Here is a 22,009-nt window from a genome sequence, read left to right as displayed (position 1 = left end):
GCAGTCTTAGACAATTGGTTATGATTGAATGGAGGGGTGGGGGGAACGGACCCAGACCTGACATTTATATCTTGCTGTTCAAAATTATTGGATTATTTCTTGTTTGAGCTTAATGTACCAGAGTTCTAAAGGCATGGCTAAAACAGCTTTTATCAGAAACACTATTGGATTCACGCAGGAGTTTCCAGGTCTTTATCCATACTCACAATATTATCATTGAACAATGGTTATCAGATTTTTTTTCACTTCTTTTCTCCCATGTACTGAAAAGTTTGGGATGCTGCTTTTTACTAGTGCTATTAAGTCTATTGTTCTTTATCTATCTGGCCCAATACTTGAAGTATGTAATGCTCGTGGTATCACCATACCTGTTCTCACCATAATCTTAGTGCAGCACTATTCAAGCTGGTCTGCCCTGCCTAGACTATAGGGTGCCTCAAGAATAAACATTTGTTGTAAAAGTACATGTGTATGTATGCTTGTCTTGAAAAATGATTTTATGTATATGTTTACTTGTATATATTTGTAATAATGCATGAGAGCCTGTTTGCTCTAATGGACTTGTACAGGAAGTGACCAGAATTCAAGAACAGCTTGAAGGCACTAAAAATAAAAATTCATGCACATGCCCACATGTCCAATTGTAATTGAAAAATGCTTTTCACATTAAGAGGAAAGAAGACAGTTGCAGTGATTTTCAGAAGAGCTGGTGGATTCTGGGATTCCTAGGTTGGTGCAGATGGCATTTTTGCTGCTGTTATTATCAATTGGTCTGTAATTTTGGGAATCCTTATTTGGATCCTGGATTTCAATCCTGACATCTTGTTCTAGAAGCATTCTTTATTGCCATATATTTATTATTGATTTATTTTTTAATATTAATATGCTTCTATTACCTTTTTAATGCTAATGCTAATAAAGCTAATGCTAATGCTAATAATTTATGCAGAGATGTGTGTATAACATACCGTTCTGACCCCATTCTCAAAGGCCTGGCGTGTTAAAGAAGCTGGTCCATCAACTGTTTTTCCATCGTCATCAGGACCCCAGCTAGCGCTGTAGATGTGTATATGCTGTGGATTGAGGCTCAATGATTTTGCTTCTACCATGTCTGTAACATCACCATCTAACATCCGCACTCCTTGGGGGGGAAAAGAAAACTTTGATTTGATACAATGCATTTATATGTCCACTTAGCAATAAATAATCTAGTAAGAATCCAACATAAAATATTCACAATGTATGTCCACTCACTTAAAAATAGCAGTAGTAAAAAGCAGCATCCCAAACTTTCCTTATAACTGTGATAGGGTAAAACACATAATTAGTCTCGCTAAATAAATATTCTAAGTACTGAGTGTTGCTTAAGGGACCAGGTTGAATCAAATGAGCCTCTCCGGATATCTTGTTTCATAACTGAGATGTCACCATGAAGCTGGTCCTGTCTTTAGTAACCACTCACTTTTATTTCACTAGCAGGAACATCTTGACCCCACTAATTGTTTAGGAAAGTTACTTCCAAGATATTAAAGGCTCTATGAATAAGAACCAAAAGTTCAAATTAAATTAGGAAATGAACTGAGACAAAGTGCAATTAGGGAATGCACTGGCATAACAACATAGGAAAGGAATTCCCCCCCCCATATTTATATTCACCCACAAAACTTGTAGTACTTTGATCACTTAGACTTTTATTCATTATGTACCATTCTCTCTTTCAACTTTCTATCTATTGTATTTGCAAATACATAAAATAAACCTAAAAGTAAGTACATAGTAATTCAATAAAACATTAACTAGCAAAGTTTAAAAACTAATTACTAAATCAGAGATTCCCAAACATTCCCAGTTTGTGGTGCACCTATTAGTTCTAAAAGTGTATGCCCCTGTGCCCCAGGACGCCACAGCAAATTTACTAAGTTAATAAGAGTTACATTCATTTAGTAGGAAAAAAATTCCTACAGTGCCCCTGTCCATGGGGTTCCATGGAGCTGTTTGGAAACCACTGTATTAAGTTGCTATCCAGTTCAAATACTTGCTAAAATAGAAATATTCTGATATGTTGGGTAAGAAAGGAATCAAGCATTTTTTGCTGGAAAATTTAGGAAGACAGTACTGAAAAGGCCATTAAATCTACCTAGTTTAATTCAGATAGAAATTAATTGCAGAGTCAACAGGCAGACAGTTAATCCCTTCTTATGTTCTACTCGGCAAGAAAGGAGCAATAAGCAGCTTAATTGGAGATGTCACTCAAAAGATGTCATAATCAAAGAATGAGGTGACACCAAGGAAGACTCAGAAACGATTCCTTCTTGGGAAAGGACCCAGTGCTTGCACACTTTTGTGATAAGCTGCTGGAACTCTTGCCTTATACCCTAAGACTGCATCCAGATTCAATAGTTTCCTAACTTCTTCTTTTCCTTCTTGCTACCTCAGTTAACTGCTGGACTTTGGTTGGACAATACCTTGTCTCAGTTGTAATCTGGCTAGGAGGACGTAAGCCCTACTTGACTATCACTTTTTTCAGGAAAAGACAGCAATTGCTTCTAGCAGAAAACAAAGCTCAACACAACTGCATGCCTTTGGGAATGTGTGATACGCAAGCAAAGTGACTAAATAAAACAAAAGAAATAAATGCTGAATAAGACTAGCATGATTCTTCTTGTTTAATCAGCAGTTTCAGCCAACAATTGTTCATTTCTGAAACTCAAAATACCTGGAAAAAGGACCTGCTGTTCCTCCCTGAACTAGAGCCATTTTAATCTATAGAATCCTGTCAGAAGTACTGTGTTGGAGGTATTAAATTGTCACATAATAATACCAGTGTTGTCTAATGTTTTATTTTTGCAAGTGATGTATCCACTTGCAAACACAAGTTAAAAACAAAATGTATGATTGCTGTTACCAATTTGTTGGAAAAACAATAATTAATCTATTTATAATTTGGAATGATTAATTCAATTAATTTCTAATCTAAAATACATCTTCATTCAAAAATGACATATAATTCCATCTGTTCTAATGTCGACAGTGATTAGTATAATTATGCTCTCTGATGCCCAACAAATGTAGGCATTTCAGAAGGAAAAATATTTTTTAAAAATATAATAAGAGACACAAATAAAAGAATTAAAAAAGCAAGAATTGGACAAGATGACAAGAACTAAAATGAAGCAAACCCAGACAATCCAAGTAGATTGTGCAATGCAATACGATTTCTATTATTTAATTAGAAAGAATAGTTCAAATTAACCTGATACTGCCACAATAAACATAGTAACTATTTTCTCATTTAATAAGCACATTGATATTTATCATTTAAATTAGCATATTTTATTTAAATTTTTATCTAATTAACACAAGGCTTGACTATTTCATTGGTATAACCCTACTTTTCTTATCTCCTGCTATTAGTAATTACATAACTGAAACTGTGTATTGTATATACTGTGAAATTTACACAGTAATTTTTCACGCCCTGTAAGATAATACTTATCTTAAGGCACCAGACTAGAAAACAGGAGACTGTGAGTTCTAGTTGGGTGATTTTGGGCCAATCACTTTCTCTTAGTCCAACTCTCACACAGGGTTGTTGTTGTAGAGAGAATAGAACCAAAAAAGATTATTATATATCCTGATTGCCTTCAATTATTTATAAAAAGTCTAAAATAAATCAATAAAAAATGCCAATTCCACTGTAAACGTGTCTAAATGAAAAAAAGAATTACCTTTATTTATATTAATTTAAAAATAAACATTATCAGAAAGATAATTTTCTATGGAAAATGAAAATAATTTTGCCATATTTAGTTATTTAATGTATGGTAGCCTTGGACATTATCACTTAGGTGTGTACTCACTTTTGTTGTCTCCAGTTTAGACATTAATAGCTGTGTATTGTGGTATTTTGAGGGGACAGTACATTTACATTGTGTGTCATATCTTCAGTGTTGTCACATGAAAAGATATACTTAAATATTTACAAAATGTGAGGGGGTGTTCTTACTTCTGTGACATACTGTATGACTGATCTCCCTATTTGCAGTTTTGCATATCCACAACTGATAATCATGCATAAATATCAGGATATACCTACACCATTTTCATGTATTCTTGTTTTGGTCTCATGTTTTGTCCATGCCATGCCATACCATGCCATATCTCCCCTCTTCCATTCTTCCTAGCAGAAATCTTCTAGCAAATAAGTATAGCAAATTTATAAGCAAATAATGCACTCCTCATTTGAGAACTCTATACAAATTTTCACTTTGGGGCCAGTTTGAGCAGACATTTTTCTTGGTTTTCAAGATGCGCTATGTAATTTTCATTTCTCAACAGTTTACAACATTGTAATTGGAAGTAGACAGATTTAAAGATTTTAAAAATATATCCTTCACCTATTTTGCAAGAGTAAAGTATCTTAATTATAAAATTCTCAGACAGTTGACTTTTGAAGGCAGCCATAACAAAAAAAAAAACCTGAACTGTTAGAAGGGTTGGAGTATTTGTTTCCCTATGGAATTGGGATTTCCCTCCTTCCTAAGTATAGGCTTAATAAGTCAATCACCTTTCTTCCGTGTTAACAACTTTACAGTGAAGAAAAACAAACAAGCAAAATAAAAGCCTAAATCTATTAGAAGTGTGTCCAAACTTATTCACTGTTTCCTAATTTAACTGCACATAAATAACAGGTATATATTCAATCAAGAGATATCATGATTGATAGGGTCCTTGGAACATGTGAAAGAACTAAATAGGATGGAGAAAGCAGAGACATGAGCAGGTTGACTCCATCTATCATAAGTTTAATTGAGATGTTCCAAAGGAGGTGGCCATCTGCTATAGGGAAGGCATAGGGCATCTGGACTGCCACAATCAAGTGAGCAGAGTGAAAAGAAAAGGCAGCTACATTGTGCAGACAACTATTATAGAAGGTAGAAGGAAGAAGTGCTCAAAGCAGAGTGCAGCCATAGGCACAGTATAGTATAGGTAATCTGAGTCCCAATTCTCATACACATGTTTTATTAAATACATTTTTTTCTATCTAATGCTTTATATTAGAATAAAATAGGTACAAATAAAAAGAACCATTGGCTTGTAAGATACAACTTCAGTTAATTTAAGGAGTATCCATAACAGATCATCTAAACTGGGACTGAGAACTTAAAATCCATTGGGCTACCTAAAGTCAACAAGGTGTGTTGTTGTGATTCCTGCGCACTCAGAGATTATACCGTTGATAGGCAATTTTAAAAAATATTTTCCCCCTGAAATGAAAGACTAAAGAAAGTGAATTAAATTCCACTAAGGTTAACTCTTTGTTTTATCTTTTAAAGCAGCCCAGTTCATAAGAAACATAAGGAATCTGATCACATTTTGGTGATCTGAATGCATCACTAACGTGCCATTTACAACTTTAAGATCCCCACAAATTCCCTACTTCTGATCTAAAATATACTTGACAACCAATCATTTTAATTATTACTTCATATATTTGAATATCGTAAATGGAAGAGGAGGGTGCAGGTACTACCATCTGGCCTCACCTTTTCTGGAAGCCAAACTAAGGTTATTATAGTTAGAGGGCTTTACAAGAATCCCCAGTTCTGTCATGTTAGCGCTTAACCAATGCAGTGCAGTGCTTAAGGTATTGGTCAGGACTTGAAAGACTGAAATTCAATCTTTGAAAGCTTACTGAATGATAATGGCCCAGTCACTACATTTTAGTCCCACTAATAACACAGCTCTTTTGTTCTGGGGATAAATTGAAAATGGTAATGCTAGATATAAGTTACTGTTAGAGAAAAGGCAGAATACAAGGCTAATAATGGAATGTATAAAATACTAAGAGCTTCAGTAAGTCAATCCTCTTTTTTTTCTTTAAAGAATTATCATACTTAATACTATGGTTGAACTAATCCTAGCCATAAAATTGCATATTTCATGCAATTGCAACTTCTTGTTCTTTGAAATTCCTTTTTCATCTGATATTTGGAAAATGACATCAAAAGAAAAATCTGAATTTTCCCAAAGCTGTGATTATATTACTTTTAAGGAACCAGTTGCAATGTATTATCTAAATTTAGACATTTCACTGTTCTTTGAAGAAGTTCTGTGATGTTGTTTGAATAAATAGATATTTGTCTGGTTTGAATGGAAAGTGTTTACCAAATTTAGATGACAAAGGAAGCCAAAATGAATCATAAATATCTATATACACAATAGCAATGGGAATAAATAATATTATGTATTACATATGTATTGATTGTATGCTATCATGTCCAAATAACTACATAGATACATCTAATAATATTAACTGCTTCATCTGTTCTTCAAGTTAAAAAGTTCACATATTAATAATTAATAACACTTATTTTTAAAAACCACATGGTTAGAAAATAAGGCATTCAAAACAATTCTTTCTCCCTCTCCCTCCCCTCCCCCCTCCTATTTGTATTAGCAGGTTAATATGGGCAATAATATCATCATTAAATCTTACTTTATTTTCGTTAGGTAGATTTGGCAGAATGGTTTGACTCATACCAGTTCTGAATCATAAATCCATTCCAATAAAAAATAAAGAACAAAAGAAATTAATTTGGAATTTTTATTCTGTTTTTTACTTATGTACCCTGGTTTCTAGCCTGATACCTTAACCAATACACAACCAATACACAAACTGGCCCTTAGGATAGCTGATGCTGAAATATTTAGCCCACAAATAAAGTGAAAAAAGAAGCATTTTTGGGGAGGACTTCTCTTCTATTCATTACTTTTAAATGAACAGAAAGGACATGCAACCTGAAGCACATTTAAGCTGTATACATGGTGTTTGATCCATTATCTATCTATCTATCTATATCTATATCTATATCTATATATAGAGAGAGCAGTGGTAGGTTTTAATTTTTTTTTACTACCGGTTCTGTGGGCGTGGCTTATTTGGCGGGCATGGCTTGGCGGTCATATGACTGGGTGGGCATGGCTAGGTGGTCACAATCCTAGTTCCCCCTAGGAGGATTCCCCCATCCGGACCTTTTGCAATCCCCCAAAGGGTGAAAGGAAACCAGATTCCATATAGCTCTGAATCCTTAAGGCAAACCAAATACAAGTTAATGGCCAATTGCTTAGCAAGTGTTTTAATTTACGATTGACCTACCCAGAGCTACTTGACCTGTTTTTGGAGTTTTGACAGCCATGCACACACACACACATACACACACACATAAGTTACAACATCCCACAGTCATGTGACTGAGGTTTTCTATGTTTTTTGCCAGTTTCCAACAATTCCTTCTGGTTTCTGGTTAAAAATGCCCATTGGAGAAAATGGACTTGTTTAAGAACCACAGTGTTCACTTAATGACCACAAGGTTCACTTAATGACCATGGTGTTTGCCTAACCCAGGGGTCTGCAATTTTAAACACTCAAAGAGCCATTTTTCTATTTTCTTTTAAACAGGTATCTCTCTCTCTGTCTCTCTCTTTTCTCCCCCTCTCCCTCATCTCTTTCTCCCCCCTTCTCTCCTCTCTTTCTCTCATTTCTCTCTTATCTTTCTTTCTTTCTCCCTATCTCTCTCTTTCTCATCTCTCTCATCTCCTATCTTTTTCTTTCATTTCTCTCATCTTTCTTTTTCTTCCTTTCTCTCTCTCTCATCTTTCTTTTCTTTCTCCTCTCTTTCTCATCTCTCTCTCTCTCTTTCTCTCTCTCTCTCTCTCTCTCTTTCTCATCTCTCATCTCCTATCTTTTTCTTTCATTTCTCTCATCTTTCTTTTTTCTTCCTTTCTCTCTCTCTCTCTCATCTTTCTTTTTCTTTCTCCCTCCCTGTTTCTCATCTCTCCCTCTCTCTCTTTCTCTCTCTCTCTCATGACACACACTCATCTCTGAGTGTGTGTCTATGTGTGTGTGTTGTCTTGTCTCTCTCTTCCCCCCTCTCTCTGTGTGTCTCCTATCTCTCTCTCTTTCCCTCCCTCCCTCTCTCTCTCCTTCTGTCCCTGCGGGTGGGGGAAAGAAACCTCTGAACTGGTGCTCGGTGCTGATGTCCAGAGGCCGATGAGCCATGTACTGAAGACCAGATGGGGGCAATCCCGCAAAAATAACACATCTCTTGTTGCTTGTGAGTGCTTCTGGTTAGGAGGAAGAGTATGTGCCAGAGTTCATGTAATGCTATGAATGAGTTGCACAATACCCCGAAAAGCAAAAGAACCTGGTTTTGCTTAACTTTTTGCACAAAATTTTAGTATGAACCACCAAAACTAAATCATTCTTTTAATAAACAGGAAACTATTTTTATGCAATATTCAAGATATTAGAGAAGACAAGGCAAGAAATTCTGAAAAACATGGGTAATTGTCTGCTTTAATTCATAATCTTTTCTATTTTTTAAAAAAATAAAAAGGTTACATAGCAACACTTCTGCCACAACTAACATTCCTAAATATATTTTCTTGAGAATAACCTCAATAAACTGAGGGCATGTTTCTTCTGAATGACTGCATTATCTAGGTCAGTGATGCTAACCTTTTTGCCATTGCATGCCAGGAGGGGGGGAGGGCGGGTTAATAATTCTATGCACCCCGCCCCCACACATGCGCATGCGACCCTCCCGCACCCCTTGCTCCTGGCACCCGATGGCCTGGTAGGTCTGTTTTTCTCTCTCACCTGGCTCCAAAGCCTTTCTAGGAGTCTGGGGGAGGGGCGAAAATGGCTTTCCGCACCCCCTTGGAGGTCCTCCGGAGGCTGAAAATGGCCCATTTGCCAACTTCTGGTGTGACCAGAAGGCCCATTTTTTGCTGTCCCCAGCCTCCAGGGCCTCTCTAGGAGTCTGGGGAGGGCAAAAACGCCTTCCCCATCACTCCTGAGGTCCTCCGGAGGCCGAAAATGGGCCGATTGCCAACTTCGACTAGATTGCCAACTAGAGAGGCTCTGAAGCCAGGTGAGAGAGAAAAATGGGCCTTTCCCACCACCACCCCAAGGCCTTCAGAGGGAGGAAACAACCTGTTTCCCTACTTCTGGTGGCCCAGAAGGCCTGAAAATCAGCTGGTTGGCACACGTATGTACGCCAGAGCTGAGCTAGCATGTCCACTGATATGGCTATGTGTGCCACCTGTGGCACGTATGCCATAAATTCACTATCACAGGTCTAGGTGAACTCCTATGTTCTCCTTGGAGCAGAAATCCCAATGAAATCAAAGAATCATACTTACTTTTCATCTTATTCCCAGTAAATTAACATGCTTGTGATTGGAAGCAGAGGATGATACTTGCACATATTGGAATTAACTCCTCCTGACTTCATACTCAGTTTGGTGTACACGTTTTTGGGATAGAGAAACGTCTATTCCTAAAATTACATCCACCCTAAATTTGTTCCTAGTTTAAGACAGACTCCTATAATTTAGAGCTCTGCCCAGGGATTATGGTGAAATCAAGCATAGATTTGTGGATGCAAAGTTGCTTTTCCAAAAGGCAACTGGACTTTCTTTGTTTTTTCTTTGAAAATGGTTTGTTTTTCATCCAAGAAGCTTCTTCAGTTCTTGGATGAGAAGCAAAATGTTTTCAAGAAAACAACCAAGAAAGTTCAGTTGCCTTTTGGAAAAGCAATTTTGGGACAACCATGACCAGGATGGTTAAGAATCTCCATAGCAATATATATCTGTGGATTTTGGAGAAGGAAATCTGGGGTGGGAGAGGATTTATACTTCTCAGAAAAGCAAACTGGTTGTAGTCTCATCGGGCGTTCACAAGAATATAGGGTGGTTTTCCAGGTTCATCTTCAGGAATAGTTTGTACTGGATTAGATTTACTCACTAAACAGCCTCGAGGCTTGTTTTGCCTGTTACATGAAATTAGCCTTTATAGTTTCCTAAACCATGGCACATGATTTAAGGGGCTGTAGGTGAACCTTTGAAAGTGGTTTCTAAATCCCCTTGAGGGTGTCCCGTGGCCCCGGTCTGCCTCTCAGAGTGTCAGTTACAAAAGGCAAGGATAGCGCCACTGACCCGTTAAACGTCCCTGAGCCACTATGGGACACAAAAGCATGTTTAAACAGAGAAAGCATCTCACTAAGGCTGGTCCGCACTCCGTAACCGGGGAAAGATGGGACGCACAGGGACAGCCGAGGACTACAAGCTCCACTTCCCAGTCTGCTGCTCTCCAAACCAGAAAAGCTGTCTCGGGGCTGCTCTGGGAGAAATAACAATCCTGAAATAATGGTTGTGCCTGCCTGCTGCCGAAGGGCATCTGGTTCAACAGCGCTGCGGTAACACTCAGCAGTGAGGAGGGGAAGGATCTGTAATTGCCCTGGAGCAAGAATTGCTCCAGTTTGCTTTCCTCTGTATTTCCATGCAAAGAAATCGTTTGCAGTTCCACAAAAATAACATATCTCTTGTCGCTTGTGAGCACTTCTGGTTAGGAGGAAGAGAAGCACGGTGGGAGGAGGCTTGGTGGGTGTCAGAGGGGCGGTAAGTGCTTCGTGGTTCCTAAGAGGGGTTGAGCCTCCCCACTCACATCTTCGCCTGAGGGCATCGCTGGCAGCTGCTTCCTGCATTTTAGGAGGTCCGTGCTCTTCCCACTTGTGCTTGGCCTCCTCGATGCATGGAGGCAGGAGACAGCAGTCATGACACGGGTTTCATTCACTGCGTGCAATCTGCCGGCTTCCTCTAATCTGCAGTTTACTTTTGAGCACCATTGGCCTTTCTCCCTGCCTGTCCTGGCCAATAGTGCTCATGAGTAAACTGCAGCCAGGAATGTCAAATACAGCCGGGAATGAATGTTTGTATGGTATCTGCTAGCTGGACCTACTAAACAAGTGGCCAAACTAAGTGCCTTAAGGACCCCATCCCATCACTGGGAGTCCAGGCAACTTGGCGATTGGTGAACAGCTGGGCTCCTCAAGAGATGGAGTTTGCAGGGGGCTGATCTACCGCTGGCTACAACACAAAGTTGATTCTCATCCGTATTTGAGATTCCTAGCTAAGGCTGACTTCAGCAGCTTCTCTCTGCCGGAGTGCTCCCTGGATGCAGCTTACAACTCTGAGCGCAAAGCAGCAGGAGGCATGGGCTGCCTTGGCGCCACCAACTTTCGGCTCTTAGCCGTCTGCGGAGAATGCACACAAATTGGCGCTGACACCAGGGTCCCAGGAGGGCATGGGTGAAGACTTTTAAGGCTTTATTTCTGCCTTGAAGAAGCAGAGATGGGCAGGAGGCCCCAGAGCACACAGACTGCACCACAGTGCTTTCCCGAGGGCTGCCCCCACATCTACCTCACTAGTCTGGCCAGTAATCTCCTGCGCAATTTCCTTGCAGGCAAGCTGGCTTTGGGGAGGGCTCTTGGGCTGTAATCTCCCACACCCTTCCTTTGCAGGCAGGCCAGCTTCGGCAACCACATGGGGAGGGCACTGAGGCTGCGATCTCCCCCGCCCTTCTCTTGCAAGCAGGCCGGCTTTGGCAACCACATGGGAAGGACTCCGGCTGACTTGGGATGGAAACATGGAGAAAACCCGCCAAAGCAACTGCCTTTTCTCTCCGATTTCTGTTCTCAAATAAAAGGAAGAGACAGAGGTGGCAGCAGCAGTGGCAGCAGAAGGGGCCAACCACTTCGCAGCAGCGTGGTTACCTGGCCTCTCTTTGCCTGGCTCTCCTTTAGTGGCCCAGGCCCTAGCCATGCTTCCTCCCCCACCGCCGCCTACTTATCTTCTGCGGCAGCTGGTCCAGAGTCTGAAAGGCAAGTTGACCGGAGTTTTCGGCAGCCCCCAGCCAGCCACCGCTGCTGGAAAGGGGAAAGTGGCTGGCAAAGAAGCCTCCCAAAAGGAGGCTGCCGTTGTTGCCATGTTCTTCACACATGTGCATTCCATTGGACTTGCAAGGCAATAGGATGTGCATGCGCGAAGAACAAGCAGCCGGGGTGACCAGTTTGGGGGTGTGGCAAACTGGCCATTGCTACCGGTTCTGCGACCTTGCCTAAATTTCCACCAATGGTTAACGTGAACCGGTGCGGACTAGTAGCAACCCACCACTGATATATTGGCACTAAGATAAAAATTCAAATTTTATATATCTTCCCTCCCCCCCCCTTCTGTTCAGTTGTATATGATTGTCAAAGGTTACCTGGACAAGTCCTCACAATTTTCTTGGCAAGATTTTCTAAGTAATTATCCATTGCCTCCTTCCTAAGGCTGAGAGAAAGTGACTGGCCCAAGGTCATCCAGCTGGTTTTGTACCTAAGACAGGACTAAAACTCACCATCTCCCATGTCGATGAAGACTGTCACTCAGGTAGAACTGTCTGAAAGTTGAGTCATGGAAAGTAAAAAACTCATAAAAAGAAAGAGAAAGTCAGAGCAGAGCAGAGCAGAGCAGAGCAGAGAAGAGAGGTCTAGTTGCGATGACTCAACTTCCAGTCAACTTCTCCCAGTTTCTACTATTATGCCTTAACCGCTATACTAAGTCCCAAAATGTATGTTTTGATGCAAAGGTCCATTCTTACATGTGTTGCACATGTAAAATGATGCCAAGTTTTTACAGCTTCCTTGCATAAGTATGTAAAATTCAATAAAGACTAATAAAGCTTATTGCTATGAAATGTTATTAGGACTATGCGAGGTGGGTGAGACTTGCATCAAAGTGACACTTTGTTTTGCAAAGGCAATGCATTTTATATTGTTTAGGAAAAGAATGAACACAATTTGCTTCAAGTCAACAAGCACCATTTGGTCTGAACTTTTAGTAAATCAAACAGTTCTTTTGAGGGGAAGGAGGATTCTCTTCAGCACATAAAAATTAGAAGAGGCTTTTATACATGCAGAGAAGATATCTCTGCTATTTTAAATGTCAGAGAAAACTGCAGAGGAGACCTCAAAGTAGAGTGAATCACTTTATTATTGGAAGAGGCCATATTATTTAATGAACTTTCTTATGAACATTTGTTGAAGCCATTCATCCCCTCAAAGATTTACACAGTACTAAAACTGTAGAAGGGAAATAAAAGTAACATAGTGTAGCTAGTAATTTTACTAGCTATAGTAATTGCTTCATTATTATTGCAGTAGAGTAATAGTGAAAGTATTTTTTTCTCAAAGAATGTATGGCACCATAAAAATAAGGCTTATCAGTCATGCTTAAGTATCTTTAAGTTATAGTTAAATGCAAAATAAGCGCATAAAATAAATGCAAAAATAAGTGCATAAAAATGACAGGTAGAATAAATTTTTACACACACTTGTAAGGGATAACTGCCATGCTTACTGAACAAAGTGATTTCCTTTGACTTATATATTGCTTTATTATTTTTTAACTATTATTTTTTAAAATAATAATTACACTTACCTCCAATTTTGGCATTAAATGCAATTCCTACTATACAATGTGAGTTATTTGCTGTAGCTGCCACTTCTCCAGCACAACGGGTTCCGTGTCTAGGAAAGGAGGAAAATATTTTAAATTAGGGTGACGTTATTGCAAACAGAAGTATTTTTTTTAAAAAAAACATTTTAACAAGTCAAATATGAAACAACTTAAATTTACTTCAGAAAGTGACTTGCACTGTGGGGATGAAATAATTGATGAAGTAAAGCAATGATTCAATTTGCATTACTGGAACAATTCTGGTGGCTTCCATCTTGGCCTCTTCAAACCAGTGCGACAACTTCCAATGTCCAAAAGGTGATTTTTCAAGTGGTAACTGGACTTTCTTTGTTTTTCCTTGAAGACGGTTCACTTCTCATCCAAGAAGCTTCTTCACTTCAGAGAAAAACAAAAAAAGTCTGTTGCCTCTTGAAAAAGCACCCTTGGGACAACCACGATCTGGATGACAGAGTCTCCATAGACACACAACTTACAATGCATTCCAATGGTAGGTTGGGCATAGGTCAAAGGTTGGAAGCACTTTAGGACTCACTGAAGAAGGTTCCCCTCACCTTTCTTTCTTCCCTCTGCAGGAAAAAGCTGGGTTTGGGCTCTGAAAAGGTGAGATGTAGTCACTTTACTTTGCTCTTAGAATAAGACTTTCTCAAGGACTTCTTTAGAAAAAAAATATTTCTTTCTTTAGGAATCAAGACTAGACTAATGGGCAGGTATCATTGAAGGCATATTAATGCTGAATAAGACAACTGAACAGTACTGATTTATAGTAAAGCATCTTAATATATAACCAGAATCTATATATGACTATATTTTAATCCATAAATGTTTGCTTAAATGTAGCAGAAACACAACATAAGAATTGGGAACATGACACTGGGAACTGATGAGGTAAAGAACCATTATCAAGCAGTTTAAGAAATTGCCTTTACACAGTTCAGGTGGTAATTAAAGTCCATAGATATTCTTTTAAAATGCTTTACTTTATGGCATATCTTATTGACTATGTGATCTACTTCAGTTTTAATAATTTTTATAAAACTAGACTTTGTACAAGCAAAGTACCCAGGAATTTAGAACTACGCAGAGACACAGAGACATAAAGAACTGGACAAGCTGCCCAGGTATTATTATCTGGCAGCATTATAACGATACAATTAAAAGTAACTATCTACTGTAGGTACATAAGTGTAGGTACATAACTCTTCTTTGAACTTTTAGTAAATCAAACTGGAGAATCATATCTGCCACTCTTGCTCTCTTTGGTGGTGGATTTTGGGTAAAATCTTGAATATTATGTGTGGTAGTACTTTTTTTGTCTTTAAAATATATTTTAGTCCAATGAATTTATTTTGCTTATTTACTCCCCCCTTTATTTATTAGTATAAACATAAATAGAAGAAATAGATTTATATTGAAATGCAATGATGGCATTTAAAAAAATGAATCTGAAAAAGATAGGGAGCATACAAGATTTGCATACTTCCTCATAAAATCAGTTATATCAATTTTGTAGCTATGCCTCATCACCAGTTAAAGTTAATGTAATATAGAATTATACATCTATTATTAATGTAGCCAAATAGTAAGCAAAATCACTTTTTCTATATGAAAAAATATGTAGAAACAATCAATGCAATCTTTTTGTAGTAATCAAATTTTGTTCATTTCAAATGTGCATAATCAAAACTTTGAGCCTGTACAGTGCAACGTACATACTTCTATACTAAAACAAGCTCAAAAGCTATCAAAAGAATATTTAAATGGATATTTAAAAGGATATTCAAACTTTACAAAATAATTAATCCTTTTGCTTGTCTATATGTTGTAGAAATTTACAAGCAAATTACAGTATACCATAGAGTACCAATAAACTAATACTTGAAGTATTGGGAAAAGATATTATCTAGGCTTCTTTTAAAGAATTGTAATTATCATGAAAGTTATAATTTATATATTAATATAAAATCAAATCTGTCAGATGTGTTCCTCCATAAATCTGAACATAGTAATGGCATTCTCAATACAGAATTCTAATTTGTTTTCAATGTACATATACAGACATGCATACACTTATAACAATTTCCTCACATGATATTATTGTTGTTTCAATGCTGCTCACCATATTCTATCCCTCATATTATTTTTCCTGAGATTTACACTGAATATCTTTTTCTTCTTCTACAATCTTTCCTCAACTGCAGTTCTACAGCTCTTGATGTCTAACACTCCATCGTCTTTTGAAAGTTAAAAAAAATATAAAATAAGATACAGCTTTATCCAATTTCTCTCTGTCCCTGAAATTTGCTAGTGAGTTTAACTGTTTAAGCCTCTTCAATATACAGGAAGCCTCAGCCGAGAAATCAGAAAGGAAAATGAAGAGTAAAAATGAATGTAATGATGTAGACTGTGGAGGCAAGAATTTCCTGTTAGATAAACCAGAAAACTAGTGATTTTGTTGGCAATATAAATAAATATAGCTCATAATAATGTGATAAACTTAGTCAATAGCAAAGATCAATATTTTCTTATGCTGATGTGATTATTTTTCAAGTTCTTTCTGCAATAAAGATATTCCTGCATAATACACTAAACAAAACACTAAAATGTGATGCTTTTTATGCTGTGGAAGTTAAAGAATGCTGGCAAAACGAAGTCACAAATGTTCATGTTATTAGCCATTTACCCCAAGTACGTCAGCAATGTTTGTGCAGCTGTGTTGAAAGAATTTCAAGGGATTATATGTTATTTTCTTGTGTCCTCTCTGCTCATCTACTGATCCACCTGCTGCTTTGGATGATAACTTCCTTAGAAGTAGCAACAGCTCGCAATAAAAAGAATAAGGCTTTATTTACAATTTATGAAAAAGATGCTACCATAGCTTTTGAAAATATAGTAATAAAATTATTTCAAACAAGATTGAAATGAGTGGGTATGCATGTTCAAAGCAGAAGTGTTACTTATGATGAACAGATAAAACTTTCTGTAATTAGATACTAATATTTTAAAGTCGCTAACTATTCATTTTCCTATTCTGGTTACATTTTCTTTGCTAAATAGGAGAAGAAAGAGATAAAATGTTTTATTTACAAATATACTGTAAATAGACTGACCAAGTTTAGTTAAGGGAACCAGAAAAAAGTACTCATTTCTCTAAAATTGCATAACGAATAAACAGACATAACCAAACTTTTGTTTTTTATTCTCTACACATACTTTTCCACGTTCATTAGTAATAAAGCAATCTTAGCTTCCTGCATGACACATTGTGAGAGCAGTTAAGTACACATTAAAGTCCACTGTCATTAATGACAAAATAAAAAGAGTGGAGCAATGGATAATTTCAGATGATGCTTCCACACAGCTGATTTTGTTGTTGTTATTTAATAGGCAAGAATAATGTAACAACCTCTAAGTGAATTAAAGGCTTTGCGTGAATTAGATTTCCAATTCTTTACAGTAAGGAAAAAAAAACAAAAACCAGAATCCAACTAAATTGCATGCATATAATCTTTCCCAAGACTTTTTCAAAAGAAGGGCGGGGGTGGGGGGAATCACATATTGCAGTCATCTGTATCAATGAAAAGAGATATTTCTCATCTCTGCTACTGAACCTGATATTTTCTAAAATAGGTTTATTGTTTCCAAAATCAAGAGTTTTTGGTTTTCTGTTACAAGATGCAAGAGTATAGGGGAAATGCCCTATTTCCAAATTCTAAAATTCTCATTTATTGAGAAGCCTTAATAGTGCTATAAAATTTTGTTTCAGGATATCTGGCGCTGTATCACTTATATGGTGTGCATATATTTCATATCTTTTTACAGATTCCATTTGTTTCTCTAATAGAGTTTTAGAGTTTTAATGGCTGTTACTTTGGATGAAAAATGAATCGATTCACATTATGGGAATAGATTTGATTTATCTCGATTAAAGAAATGCATTATCTTAAACGTTTTTTTAATTTAAAAAATGCCTAAGAATCAACTGTGAGCTCTCAGATATACAGAATGCAAGAGAATGTAATATATGTAGCTCATGACTGAACTGTTAAGGGCTTGATGCTTTACGAGCTTGATTAAATTCCATCCACATAATGGTCAGGATAGAATTTGGAATAAATAAATTGAAATCACATTCATAGTAAAATTAGATGATTTATAAAGTGAAAATATGCATCTCTTCTCCAACTGTCATTCAAATAATACTGAAATAATAAAACAATATGTGAACTTAAACCAACCCAACTCTAAATATGAATGAACATTTCCTTGCTGGTTTCCTGGGAAGAATGTATATTAATGTAATACTAATACCAAATAGCCACATCTCTTTTTCTCAGGAAAAAATAAAAAGAAATTGAATCTATTTCTGATAGTTAGATATATATTCTGTCATCTTGGAATTTAATTTTAACTCTGGTCAAATAAATTCATTTTATCTTTCTTCCATTTACTTTTACTTTTTAAAATTAAAAATCTTTAATTCCATCAAAGTTGATTTCAGAGTTAATCCCACAAGTTGATTTCTTGTCATTCTCGCCAAAACTGACTTGACCCATCCATCTCAAGTTCTGATGCAGCCCAAGTTTCCTGGAGGAAAAGGATATCAAATTGTGATAGATAACAAAAGAAAAAAGTTGGTCTTTTGATGGTGCTGACCAGCCTGCAATATTCCAGGTTAAAAAGGAGATTACATTATGGCTTGATTTTGGCACACCAATAATGTAAGAGAGTTATGCTGGATTGAAAAATCAGTGGCAAGCAACCAGGCCTCCTCTAGGGCAGGGTGGCAGCTGGCTGAGGAATTCTGGGAGTTGAAGTCCACAAATCTTCAAATTGCCAAGGTTGGAGACCCCTGCTCTAGGGGTTGGCTTGTCTCATTCAAATTCTGTAACTGCTCCTGGGCATTTTGCTCTGAGAAAATGAAATCATCACAGTCCAATCGAGTGTGCATTACAGGGACTTCATTCAATAACACTGGGCACAAGGTTTTTGCTCTGCATGATTGAATTGGCAAGAGGTCTGCCTCCTGATCCCTGCTTAGTAGTTACAGATATAATTGGATATCTCAGAATGTAAGAAAACTTCTCATCAGCTATAATGGTGGTCCAGATTGACCCTCCAGGATCACTTACTGGCTCATAAAGATGACCTAGGGAGCTTTAGTGTGGAGGACGATATCCAGCTGTTCCATTCTCCACTGAGAGTCAGCAATTTATTATCAGCAATTGGAGAAACAAGGTCTATCAGTGACTGTGCTGTAACCATTGTAACTAGTAGAGTTGTCCTCAAATTTTCAAACTTATGTAGTATATTATCTTGTTCATCCCTTGGTAGAGAAATAAAACCACCAATGAATCCAGGTTCAGCTGGATACAAAGAGTTGTCATCTAGTAAATTTAACTGACTCCAACAGCCTCACTTTGTCAAATCTGGAGGCATTGCAACAGGATCCCAGGAGACAGCCGCCGCTACGATCCAGGCGGCCGTGGAGGCTATCCGCGGAGGCTATCCGTGCTATGATCTGAGCGGCCACAGAGACTTCGAGATCCCAGGCTTTGAGATCCCAGGAGACAGCCACCGCTATGATCTGGGCAGCCGCGGCTTGAACCCAGGACACCGCCGCTGCCGCGAGGACCCAGGAGGCTGCCACCGCTGCGCAACGTGGACCCAGGAGACCGCCACCGCTGCGATCCGGGCGGCCACGGCCAGTTTCAAGAAGATTCAAGCCGATTCAAGCCGTTCTCCATCACCACCGAATTCACACCGCAGCCACGATCCACACCGCTCTCCAACACCACCGGGAATCAACTCCCACGTTGCCAGGATTTAAAGCCAAACAACAACCAGGAATTAAAGCCGCCAAGCGACCGCTGGTGAGTTCCGAGGAGACTCCAGTCTCCCAGCTTCTATTGACTTTTTGAAACTCCTGCCATTGTGTCCACCCTTAAAGAGGCTTCTTCAATCACCCATTCTCACCATTTTAAATTTCCCACCAAATTTCATCATTACCATAGTGATTCCCCGTTACCATAGCAATTGCCAAAGGAATTGCCATTAAAGTTAGAGAGAGAGAGATAAAACTAAGAAATATTTGATTAAGTGAGAGATACTTCTTCATTACTAAAATTGGGAAGAGTGTGAAATAAAACAAAGAAATAAGAAAGATACTACTTCAATACCAATTACATAAAAACTCAAAATATCACTATGCCAGCCAGAAAATCCAACGCTGATAAAATCTTAGAAACAAGATTAATAACTATTGAACAAAACCTAGGAAAAAAAATACAAGATATTGAACAAAACTTAGAAAAAAAAATCCTTACAATTATTGAACAAAGTTTCACTAATTTGATAAAACAAATTTCAACACTAAAAAATGAAAACTCAAATGAACTAAATCTCTTCCCAACTCATCTATCATTACACAATTCACAACCTAATACACAACCTACAATTCAACCTAGACAACAAATAAATACAACACAACCTAAACAACAAATAACTACTAACCAACTGATCAGAGATGCTATGGAGAGAGGACAAAAAATAAACAATGCAATATTATTTGGACTAGAAAACACTAACGAACCTGATTTCAATAAGATTCAAAATATCACTGGATATAACTCATCAACCATCTTCCCAAATGAAATAATTGCTGTCTCCAGAGATGGACCAGAATATAAAAACAGTGATGGGTCAACAGCACCAAGATTTTGTAGAGTCACATGTATAAATGAGGACAGCAAACGTAAATTCATTCATACCATAAACTCAATTGCTAAAACCAACCCCGCCTACAGTAAACTTAGATCACGTCCTGATCTATCTTTTCTACAACGGATACGTTCTCGTGAACTTCGCACAGAACTTAAACGAAGACAAGACAATGGCGAATCCAACCTATACATTGACTACCATGCAAATTGCATAAAAAATAAAACCTTCAATCAAAAAATCACCTCCAAACCCCCCCTCACCCATAACAATCAACCAGCCATCCCATTATTCAACCAAGTACCCATCACCCTACCATCCAGTCAACCAACCAGCCAACCAACCATCCAAATAGCCATCTAAACAGCCATTCAACCAGCCATCCAACCAGCCATCCAACCAGCCACCCACCCAACCATTCAACCAAACATCTCAATACAAAACATCCAACCACCCATCCAACCATCTATTCAACCACCTATTGTGCACAACCCCCAATCTACAAACATCCAAAACTAGGTATGCATGCCCCTTACCTCTACAACACCAATTACTACAGATCTCAAATGCAAATTGATAAATGCAAGAAGCATTATTAACAAATTACCTGAATTTATCCTCTTGTTAAACAGTGGTACATTAGATATTATTTTTTTTGTGAAACATGGCTGAACTCATCCCTTCCTGACTCCATTATCTCAAACAAAGAATATCAAGTTTATCGATCAGATCGTGAAAACCGAAGAGGTGGTGGAGTGGCTATCTTTTACAAAAAGTCACTGAATCTAAAAAATATCCAAGTTGCACAAAAACTTTCTCTTCCTGAAACTATTGTATGCGACCTATCCCTCAACACTACTCTTCGATTCTTACTATGCTACAGAGCCCCTGATTATGACATTACCCATGCAAACATGCTAACCTCACTGCTAACATGGGCTACCTCTTGCCCATATCCTCTCATCTTCCTGGGTGACCTAAATCTACCTCTCATAAACTGGATAACTAATGAATGTACAACCGATCCAATCCATACTACACTATACAACGCTGTTACAAACCTAGGTCTTGAACAACTTATAACTAACAACACAAGACTCAACAACTGCCTTGATCTCATCTTCTGCAACAACTCCAACTCAATTTATGGACTACAAATTAAAGAACCTTTTTCCAACAGTGACCACTGCATGATTGATTTTTGTCTCAATATACGTCCATACTTAAATCTTAATAACAATAGTATTCCCAGCTACAACTTCAAAAAGCCAACTACGATCTTATAAACAACGATCTTTCATTTCTGGACTGGCAAAATCTGTTTGCAACCTGCACAACCGCTGAAGACTACTATAGAGTTTTCCTACTTGAAATCAATAAAGTCATTAAACTATATGTACCACAAATGACCACCATGACCAGGAAAAGCAAACTACCCATATCAATAAAAAAGCTTCAATCAAAAAAAAAATCCCTCTGGAAAAGAAACAAAAAAGGCTGTGTAGCAAATTTCAAAAACCGCTACAAAAATATATGCAACCAAATAAAAACTGAATGTACAAATTATCACACCAAGCAAGAAGAGAACTTTTTGCGCACAAATTCCAATCGTGCCTTTTATAATTTTGTGAACAATAAACTTAAAGACTCAAGATCCTTCCCACCACTAAAAGATTCTAACAACAAAGAATATAGTGACGAAACAGTTAAAGCTAACCTCTTCAACAGTTTCTTTGGCTCAGTTTTTGTTAACAGCAATAACACATATCCGACATTCCATAAACGCACTAGCATTGAATATGATGACTTAGCCCGTATAGATTTCACAGAAGATAACGTTGAAAAAGCTCTTCATAACTTGAAACCATCGCTATCTATTGGACCTGATGGACTATGCGCATACTTCTTAAAAAAACTTTCCACTAAT

At 37.8% G+C, this 22,009-nt stretch overlaps 1 protein-coding gene across 4 annotated transcripts in view; it reads right to left on the bottom strand.

Annotated features, from left to right (window-relative positions):
- PCSK5 (proprotein convertase subtilisin/kexin type 5) overlaps positions 1-22,009 on the bottom strand; it is a 179,784-nt gene that overhangs the window by 75,544 nt on the left and 82,231 nt on the right. For all 4 annotated transcript variants that reach the window (XR_009153591.1, XM_058170467.1, XM_058170466.1 and 1 more), the window contains exons 6-7: positions 13,327-13,415; positions 969-1,141 (exon numbers count right to left, since the gene is read on the bottom strand). Coding sequence is in view for 3 of the 4 variants with exons in the window: in XM_058170467.1 (XP_058026450.1) it covers positions 969-1,141; positions 13,327-13,415 (262 nt within the window). In the remaining variant the exon portion in view is untranslated. The remainder of the gene's footprint in view (positions 1-968; positions 1,142-13,326; positions 13,416-22,009) is intronic.

The sequence above is a fragment of the Ahaetulla prasina genome, chromosome 2 (genome assembly GCF_028640845.1).
Source record: "Ahaetulla prasina isolate Xishuangbanna chromosome 2, ASM2864084v1, whole genome shotgun sequence".
Classification (NCBI taxonomy): Eukaryota; Metazoa; Chordata; class Lepidosauria; order Squamata; family Colubridae; genus Ahaetulla; species Ahaetulla prasina.
The sequence above is the reverse complement of the archived record's forward strand: the minus strand, read 5'-3'. Positions and strand labels throughout refer to the sequence as shown.